Source organism: Pan paniscus, chromosome 1 (genome assembly GCF_029289425.2).
Source record: "Pan paniscus chromosome 1, NHGRI_mPanPan1-v2.0_pri, whole genome shotgun sequence".
Taxonomy (NCBI): Eukaryota; Metazoa; Chordata; class Mammalia; order Primates; family Hominidae; genus Pan; species Pan paniscus.
In genome coordinates, this window is record NC_073249.2 from 221,591,299 (window position 1) to 221,600,981 (window position 9,683).

At 56.2% G+C, this 9,683-nt stretch overlaps 1 protein-coding gene across 6 annotated transcripts; it reads right to left on the reverse strand.

The window, feature by feature from the left end:
* Window positions 1–24: 24 nt before the first annotated feature.
* Window positions 25–9,296, reverse strand: THAP3 (THAP domain containing 3). 6 transcript variants are annotated; one of them, XM_055098708.2, is made up of 6 exons: window positions 9,153–9,296; window positions 8,809–8,957; window positions 5,408–5,600; window positions 3,746–3,808; window positions 1,614–1,718; window positions 548–1,313 (listed from the first exon to the last, which is right to left on the reverse strand). In XM_055098708.2, exons 2-6 carry the CDS (start codon window positions 8,880–8,882, stop codon window positions 1,032–1,034), a joined length of 717 nt encoding a protein of 238 aa, XP_054954683.1. In that variant the 5' UTR covers window positions 8,883–8,957; window positions 9,153–9,296; the 3' UTR covers window positions 548–1,031. The 6 variants fall into 6 exon arrangements, with proteins under 6 accessions (XP_054954684.1, XP_054954688.1, XP_054954683.1 ...); XM_034954415.3 differs by having other exon boundaries at window positions 3,746–3,811; XM_055098709.2 differs by lacking the exons at window positions 548–1,313; window positions 9,153–9,296 and adding an exon at window positions 25–90 and having other exon boundaries at window positions 3,746–3,811; window positions 8,809–9,132.
* Between the last annotated feature and the right edge of the window lie 387 nt (window positions 9,297–9,683).

Genomic DNA, 9,683 nt, shown 5'->3' on the forward strand with positions numbered 1-9,683 from the left:
CCCCAGAGGCCTCCTCCCCATCCTTCACTCCTCACTCAACCACAAGGCTTCACGTGAAGCTGGGGTTCCATTTTCTACATTAAACATTGCCTGAGAAATAAATAGACCCCAACTTAGGAAGTCAGGCTAGAACTTTTCTTTAATTCACTAAAGCTATAAATTAGACAAAATAGGAAGTCAGTTTTTTTTTTCAGACTGAGTCTCGCTCTGTCACCCAGTGACAATACTAGAGGGCAGTGGTGCGATCTCGGCTCACTGCAACCTCCACCTCCCGGGTTCAGCTGATCCTCCTGTCTCAGCCTCCCAAGTAGCTGGGACTACAGGTGTGTGCCACCACGCCTGGCTAATTTGTGTCTTTTTAGTAGACATGGGATTTCACCATGTTGGTCAGGCTGGTCTTGAACTCCTGACCTCAAGTGATCTCCCCACCTCGGCCCCTCAAGGTGCTGGGATTACAGGCATGAGCCGCTGTGCCCGGCCATGGAAGTCAGTCTTCTTAGCAGAAGGAATCACGGCACTAGAGAAAATGATGATGGGAGTGACACTGTATAGAAAGACACTTTATTACACTGCCCACTCACACCAGGCCAGGACAGGAGTCACTCCTTAGAACCCCAAGCGGCTGTCCAGGCTGATGGAGGAGGGGACCACTCACCCGCCACAGAGCCGGCCCCCTCACATGGCTTCCTCCCTGAGGAGCATCTCCCACACTGGGGCTTCCAACGATCTTTGCTCTGCGTGTGCTGAAAGGACAGCATCCAGAATCAGCCTCAGCCTGGACTTCTGTTACCATGGGAGGATAAGCTTGTCATGCTCACAGATGTGCACTCCTAGTGCCACGCCTCTAAACGTCCCCCAGACGGCATCGGGCTCTCGCCGGGAAGCTTGGCTACTGTCTCGATCCCCGGCCAAACAGGCCTCATGGCCAACTTTCTCAGTGTCCACAGCAGACAAAAATGTCCACAGCCAGAGCTCCAAAGCTCTGCCGGCCCTGGTGCCACTGCCACCTCTGCGTCCGGAGCCTGTGGGGCTCAGCTCTGCTGCTCTGGCCCAAGTCTGGCCTGGAGTCCCTGGTGCCCTTTGCAGGCACGGAGGCGGCTGGACATCCTTCGCATCACTAGCCTCTGGGCCTGCAAGCGCTTCCGGAGCTTTTCATTTTCCTTCAGAGTGAGGAAGAGTTTTTTCTTCAGGGAATCTAAGTCCAAAAGGGCATAGCTGTGATCAGATGGCTGCTTGTTGGGGGGCCTTCTCAGGCCTGCAGGGCCAGTCGGCCGGCCAACAGCCTCTGTTGCTTGCGGCCTCCGTGGCGAGACCTGAGGACAGGGGAGTGAGAGCCGAGAGCTGCATCACCAGCAGGAAGGCGGGCCATGGTGAGCAGGCCACCAGACACGCACACAGCACAACCCCAGGGCAGCCGGACACTCCTGGCTGCTCCCCCAAAATCCAGATGTGCCCACACCATGGTGGAGAATTTGACTGGGGAGCTCTGAAACCCAGGCTGCACACCCTGCCTCGGCCACACAGGTCTCATGGTGGGTGCTCACTGGTTTCCATTTTGTTTGGAGCAAGTCATCCTGTGTCCAACCACAGACCACCTTTGCACTCAGTCTTACCTGTTTTACGTGGCCTTCGGCATTTGGGGGCAACTGAAGCTCTTCAAGTGCAGTGTCCATGTTTCTCCCAGGACTGTCCTCTCTGGCCCCCGCCTCAGGGAGGACCTGGGAACGGCAGGGTGAAGTCAGGCACTACAGCCCTGCACATGCAGGGCCCTCCTGCAGCTGCTCCTTGTCCCTCTAGGGGAGTGGCAACAGCCAGGGACCAGCTCCAGGGTCTGTGCCCCTCCACAGCCAGCTTCTCCCTAGCACACACCCTGGAACTGAACTTTTTTTTTTTTTTTTGAGAGAGTCTCGCTCTGTCACTTAGGCTGGAGTGCAGTGGTGCAATCTCGGCTCATTGCAACCTCCACCCCCAGGGTTCAGGTGATTCTCGTGCCTCAGCCTCCTGAGTAGCTAGAATTACAAGCATGTGCCACCACGCCCGGCTAAATTTTTTCTTTTTTTTTTTTTGAGACGGAATCTAACTCTGTCACCCAGGCTGGAGTGCAGTGGCATGATCTCGGCTCACTGCAACCTCTGCCTCCCGGGTTAAACCAATTCTGCCTCAGCCTCCTGAGTAGCTGGGACTATAGGCACATGCCACTACACCTGGCTAATTTTTTTTTTCTTGAGATGGAGTTTCACTCTTTCACCCAGGCTGGAGTGAAGTGGTGCGATCTGCAACCTCCACCCGCTGGGTTCAAGTGATTCTCCTCCAGAGTAGCTGGGATTATAGGCACCCACCACCATGCCCAGCTAAATTTTTGTATTTTTAGTAGAGACGGGGTTTCGCCAGGCTGGTCTCGAACTCCTGACCTCAGGCAATCCACCTGCCGCAGCCTGCCAAAGTGCTAGGATTACAGGTGTGAGCCACCAGGCCCAGCCTAATTTTTGTATTTTTAGTAGAGATGGAGTTTCACCATGTTGGCCAGGCTGGTTTCGAACTCCTAACCTCAGGTGATCCGCCTGCCTCGGCCTCCCAAAGTGCTGGGAATACAGACGCGAGCCACTGCGCCCAGCCCAGCTAATTTTTATATTTTTAGTAGAGATGGGGTTTTTACCATGTTGGCCAGGCTGGTCTCAAACTCCTAGCCTCAAGACATCCACCCGCCTCAGCCTCCCAAACTGCTGGGATTATAAGCGTGAGCCACCTCGCCTGGCCCTGGAACTGAACTTTAAGAAATCAGGCACGGCCAGGTGCGGTGGCTCCCGCCTATAATTCCAGCACTTTGGGGGGCCAAGGCAGGAGAATCCCTTGAATCCAAGAGTTTGAGACCAGACTGGGCAAGACAGCAAGACCCCCATCTCTAAAAAAAAAAAAAAATTTAATTAGCTGGGCATGGTAGCACATGCTTGTGGTCCCAGCCACTTGGGAGGCTCAGGTGGGAGGATGGCTTGATCCTGGGAGGTTGAGGCTGCTGCGAGCCATGACTGCACCACTGTACAGAGCCTGAGCAACAGAGTGAGACCCTGTCTCAAAAACAAAGAAAAAGGTTGGGTGCAGTGACTCACATCTATACTCCCAGCACTTTGGGAGGCTGAGGTGGGAGGATGGCTTGAGCCCGGTAGTTTGAGACCAGCCTGAGTAAAATAGCAAGATGCTATCTCTACAAAAAAAAAAAGTGGGGGGCCAGGCGCGGTGGCTCACACCTATAATCCCAGCACTTTGTGAGGCAGAGAACTCCTGAGGTCAGGAGTTCGAGACCAGCCTGGCCAACGTGGTAAAACCCCGTCTCTATTTAAAAATACAAAAATTAGCCGGGCGTGGTAGCGAGCATCTGTAATCCCAGCTACTCGGGAGGCTGAGGCAAGAGAATCACTTGAACCTGGAAGGAAGAGGTTGCAGTGCGCCGAGATCACGCCACTGCACTCCAGACTGGGTGACAGAGCGAGATTCAGTCTCAAAAAAAAAAAAAAAGAAAAGAAAAAGGGAATCAGGCACCATCCCTACTAGCAACTGAGATTCTTTGATATTGAAAAGAAGGAAGCTGAGAGGCTTGGGCCTTCCCTCCAGAAAAACAGGGAATCCAAAACTGGCATATGAGGAAAGGCGACAGCCCTGCGGGCCGGCCTTGCTGGGAAAATCCTGCCTCCCTGTCTCAACCCACAGCATAATTTAAACGTTCAAGTACCTGGCCCGGTGCACTCACCTTTTCTTTCTGAGAAGAGCTGGCATTTCCTCTCTCATTGGCAGGGTCTGTGTTCTCCCTCACCTGCTGCAAGAGACACACACTGAGTGGATGCAGACCCCAAGAACCCTCAGAGCTCAGGGCAGGCCTTGGGCATCATGCTTGTCCCCGCTGCTCGGCCCACTGCGTGCCCCAGTCAACGAACAGCTGCTAAATGAAACAGACCTGAAGCTCAACCCAACTCACACTGCCCGCTTGGTGTGCTTCTCTTTCTCCAAAGATGTCCTCAAATCACAGTCAGAGTGCCCTGAATAGGTCCCTGTAGAGCTAGGGACCCATCTACTTCCTATGTGTCACCCCAGGGCCTGGCACCTGGCCCCATGACCGCCAGCAAGCAGCAGAAGCCCAGCTCACCACTCGAGGTGCCACTGACGCAGAACCTGCAGCCCCTGGGCCACACTGGAGTGGGGCCCACAAAGCAGAGCTGGCAGAGGCCGTACCCAGCTTCTCCCCACCAACCGGGCACTGGAAGCACCGAGGGCTACAGTGACAAACGTCCCCACTCCCAGTGGCTCAAGTGTCATCTTTCCAGGACAAACGTTATCACAAATACGTGAAGGTGATTAAAGTGTTCATCTATGGACACATACCCCGAGCACCGGGGCTGTGCCAGGCAGCGTCCTGGGTGTGGGGCCTGAAGCAGGGAAGGCAGCCCCTGCCCTCATGGAGATTCTGTTCCAGGGGAGAAGACAAAACCAATGAGGGAAACAGGAAGGACAGCAGGGGCCAGAGGGGCCAGGAATACTGAGGGGCAGGAAGGGGTCGGAGGCAAGAGGGGGTTTGAGGGTCCAGAAGGGCTTCCTGAAGGAAGGGACTGCCAACCTGAAGAGGTTGAGGCAGACTGCATGAGGCTATCTGGGAAGGGTGCTGGGGAGGACAGATAGGGCAGGGGCTCCCAGGCGGCCACTCTGGGCGTGTTTGCTACGTGGCCGCCTTGTTCTTCCCATCGGCTCCACTCTCCACTCACGGATCCCTTTCCTCTCCCCATAAATCCACCAATGCAGGGAGCTGCTGGCCTGTGGCTTGTCCCGCCACTGCCCTGCCTGCCCACTCCACGTGGGTGCCCCTGTGGCCTATCATGCGATCTCAAGGCTTCAGCAGCCAACTCTTTGTGAGCCCTCTCCTGAGCCAGGCCCACACATCCCACCTCCACCAAGGCAAGCTTGGCTCACTGCAACCTCTGCCTCCCGGTTCAAGCGATTCTCCTGCTTCAGCCTCCCAAGTAGCTGGGATTACAGGTGCCCACCAACACACCCAGCTGATTTTTGTATTTTTAGTAGAAATGGGGTTTCAACATGTTGGCTGGGCTGGTATCGAATTCCTGACCTCAGGTGATCCACCCACCTCTGCCTCCCAAAGTGCTGGGATTACAGACGTGAGCCACCACACCCAGCCATAGAATAATTCATTTTTAAAGTGCCTTTAATTTATGACTTCTCTTAAAGCCGAGGTCATGGCCAGCAGGGCCACAGGGCTGTGGACCCCAGAGGCGTGACAGTGCTGTTGTCACTGGAGTTCTTGGCCTTGGCTTTTCCCACACATGCCGCCACCCCCACTGCCCCCAGCTGCTGGTAAACAACGCAGGCTGGATGTGACCAGACAGAAGGTGCGGTGCCCTCCTACCTGTGTGGGGTCCTGAAAGGCGAACACCGTGGGCACGGCATTGTGCTTTAGGTTCTTGCGGTTTCCAAAGGCGCTGAAGCACTCTGGCCGGAAGTGCTCGGAGCAGATGACCGTGTGCTGCTTGGGCTTGAAGTTGCCCCGGCCGATGTTCAGCACCCATTCCTTCAGCAGCTCTGGGCGGCTGAACGGAAACCTAAGGGCAGAGGCACGGGGTGTGAGGCCCAGCAAGGCTGGACCCAGCGCCTCAGAGTCATTCGGAATTTTCACATCACTACAGAGTACTTCCCTGGACAGCTGTGGACATTCAGTCCTCTTGGTTTGTTAAATCACATCTAATTTCTGGAAGCTTCTGTCACAGCTGTTAAAGCACTCTTAATAGGAAACCCGAGACCACGAGCATGGCCAGAGAGCCCAAGTGAGCTGCTTCCGATGCTACATTTGCCAGGAGCCTACCAGGAGCCGGGCCCTGTTCTTCATGCTAGGGATGGGGGGTAATGAGACAGTCCTGGCCCCCAAGAGCTGATATTCTGGAGCGGGGGCACAGCGATGAGCCACACAGATGTGGACGGTGTCTTCTGGGGATGATAGCTGCTCCAGAGAACAGACAGAGGGAAGCCCTGGGGTGGTGAGGAGAGGCAGCTGAAGGGGTGATGTTTGAGCACAGACCGCAGGAAGTGGCAGCACAAGCGACGCAGGCTTCAGAAGGGACAGCAGGAATGGCCACTCACGCAGGTCCAGCTGAGACAGCGAGAGGGAGTGGGGACTGCATGACGCAGGGCCCTGAGCAGTTGGGGAGTCCCTGCAGGCTCTGGACAGAGGTGAGATGGAACCTGGGTCCACCCTGGCTGCTGTGGGACCAGGCATTGGCAGGAAGTGGTAATGAGAGGGCAGATTTGGATGTATTTTGAAAGCCATGCAGTAAGGTTTGCCTGTAGATGGTAAAATTGAGAAGGAAGGAGTTTCATGTTGGAGATAAAATTAAGTTACAGGACGGCAGGTTAAGGGGATCAGAAGTTTGTTTTGTAGCAGCTGAGCATGGTGGCTCACGCCTGTAATCCCAGCACTTTGGGAGGCCAAGGCAGGCAGACTGCCTCAACTCAGGAGTTCAAGACCAGCCTGGCCAACATGGTGAAACCCCATCTCTACTAAAGATGCAAAAATTAGCCCAGCGTGGTGGCGCACTCCTGTGATCCCAGCTACTTGGGAAGCTGAGGCACAAGCATCACCTGAACCAGGGAGGCGGAGGCTGCAGTGAGCTGAGACTGTGCCACTGCACTCCACCTGGGCAACAGAGTGAGAGTCTGTCTCCAAAAAAAGAAGTTTGTTTTTTATGTCAGGAGTTAAATTTGAGGTGCTTTTTAGGCTCTCCATGTGCTGGGGTGACAGGCGGCCACACGCATCTGGAGATGTCAGTGTGGAGGCCAACCCTGCGGAACCGATAAGCCTGGGTGAGATGGGCCCCTGGGGAGCAAGTGTGGCTAGAAGCCACCCCTGGGCCATGGCCTACACCCCAGGGCTCCAACACTTAGTGCTGGAAATAAGGAGGATCCAGCAAAGGAGACTGAGAAGAGACACCTGTGGCCAAGAAGTGTACCAGACGCCATGCGGGAAAAGTGACCCAGGCTCAGGGGTCAGTTGTGTGAAATGCTATGCAATCGATCAGCATCACAAGGCTCACTAGTGATGTGACAGAGCTCTCGTGGGAGTGGAGGAAACGACTTCAAGAGAGAAGGCACGGCAACTCCATCCCCAAGTACATACCTGACGGAGGCAAAACAGATAGATGCACCGCAACACAAGTCCCACCAAAACTGGCTAAAACAATGTTTGTTTTGTTTTGTTTTTTGGGACAGAGTCTCGCTCTGTTGCCCAAGATGGAGTGTAGTGGTGCGATCTCGGTTCACTGCAAGCTCTGCCTCCCAGGGTCAAGTGATTCTCCTGCCTTAGCCTCCTGAGTAGCTGGGATTTCAGGTGCGCGCTACCACGCCCGGGTAATTTTTGTATTTGTAGTAGAGACGGGGTTTCACCATGTTGGTCAGGCTGGTCTCCAACTCCTGACCTCAGGTGATCCACCCAGCTCGGCCTCCCAAAGTGCTGGGATTACAGGCGTGAGCCACCACGCCCAGCCTCCAGAACCATGTATTTCTCATCCAAAAAATGGGGCCACCCAAATGCCCTTCAATTGTAGAACAAATCAGTAAATTCTGGCACTTGCATTCAATGGAATATTATGTGGCAACGAAAGCGAATGAACTGCAATCCACTCTGATAGCGGGCAGGATAGGGTTCCCTTTGGGCAGGAGAGAGGAGGAGGGCCTGGGAGGGGGTCCAGGTAGGGGTTCTTCTCGGGGGTAGTGATGTTTTATTTCTTATTTTGAGATGAGGTATCGCTCTGTCACCCAGGCTGGAGTGCAGTGGCAAGATTATAGCTCACTGCAGCCTCGAAGCTGGGTTCAAGCGATCCTCCTACTTCAGTCTCCCGAGCAGCTGGGACTACAGGTGCACACCACCTTGCCTGGCTAATTTTTTAAAATTATTTGTAGAGGTAGGGTCTCCTTCTGTTGCCCAGGCAGGTCTCGAACTCCCAGGCTCAAGCGATCCTCCCGCCTCGGCCTCCCAAAGTGCTGGGATGACAGGCTTGAGCCACCGCGCCCAGCTGGTAACGTTTCAGTTCAGTGACGTTCACTTGGGGAAAACTCGCTGGGCTGTATACTTATGATTCGTGCATTTTTCTGCATGTACATTACGTATACTTCAAGCAAAGCATTTATCACAAAACAGAACAATAGGAGCAGAGGGAATGGGAACGATGAGCACAAGCCCCCCTTCGGAATGTGCCCAAAAGTGGGTAGAGAAATGGTGCCGTGACTGGACCTTGGAGAAAGCGCAACTTTGACTAAGGACGATTGCTCCTGGGCCGGGCCGGGCCGGGCCGGGCGAGTGCAGGAGCAGACTCCAAAGTCTCCAGCATCCTCCCGCGACCCTGCAAAGTCCCTTCGCACTGCCAGGACGCCCCTGGGGGTTCCACTCCTCCACTGCACCGCCCAGGTGCCGGGCTCCCTTCAGGACCGCGCGCGGCGGGGGCTGCAGCGACCAGGGACACAGCAAACCCCGGCCGCGGCCCGCTAGTCTGTTCAGCAAACACCTGCTCCGCTCCCTGCACGTCCCGGCCCCGGCCCCGCCAGGTGCGCCGCTGCCCCTCCGTCCGCCACTCCCCGCATCCCCGCGGCGGGCGCGGCGGCGCCAGCCCCTCTGGGCCCAGGACCTCGGCCTGTCCCCGGGCCCAGCGGCCGCACGCCTTCGGGCCTCCCGGGCGGTCCCGCCCGGCGCGCCAAGGCCTCGGAGTCGCTCCGCGGGCCCCGGGTCTGGGCCTCCCGCGCCCCCGGGTCCCCGCCTCTTACCGGTGGAAGGTGAGCTGCTTCCTGCGGCTGCTGTAGCGGTTGCAGCACTGCCGGGCCGCGCACGACTTCGGCATCTCGAGCCAGGCCCGGCTGCCCCCAACAAAGATGGCGGCGGCGGCGGCGGCGGGGCCTGCGGGGAGGGGAGGGACCTGCGGGGAGGGGCGGGGCCGCTGGGAGGTGGTGACGGGCCTGGCTCGCCTCCAGGGCGCGCTCATCCTGCCATCCCAGCCACCCGCGTCTCCCCAGGGTCGGACGGGACCCGGGGCGCCACGTCAAGGGGTGCTCCGGGCCCCAATTCAGGCCCGAAACCCCAACTCCTAGCCTTGGGCCTGTGCAAGTCTTACCCCATTCGCCAATGCTGGTCGCCTTTCACCTCCTTGCTTTGAGCACCCAACCAGGACGCATAGCCACTCACAGGCTTGGACAACTGGAAACCAACGGCCAACCCCTCAGTGTTTTTAGGGCTTTGAATTGTGAATAGGTCTGGACTCCTCTGACGTCACTGGAGGTGGTACTAGTTGGCCACTGGTGGTGTCAGTTCAGAGGCCAGACAGCTCACTGCCCTTAAGTTTGGTCACAGGGAACCCCCAAACGTGAAGAGGCAAAAAGGGCAACTGAAGGGGAGGGAGATTCCAGTTCAGGCCTTGCAGAAACTCCGAGGAGGCTGCAGCTTTCTCAAAGCAGCCTATAGGGAAGGCGTCATCTTGTGAGAAGAAAAAAAAAATATATCAGCCAGGCGCAGTGGCTCACGCCTGTAATCCCAGCACTTTGGGAGGCCGAGGCAGGCGGATCACCTGAGATCAGGAGTTCAAGGCCAGCCTGACCGACATGGTGAAACCCCATCTCTACTAAAAATACAAAAATTAGCCGGGCAT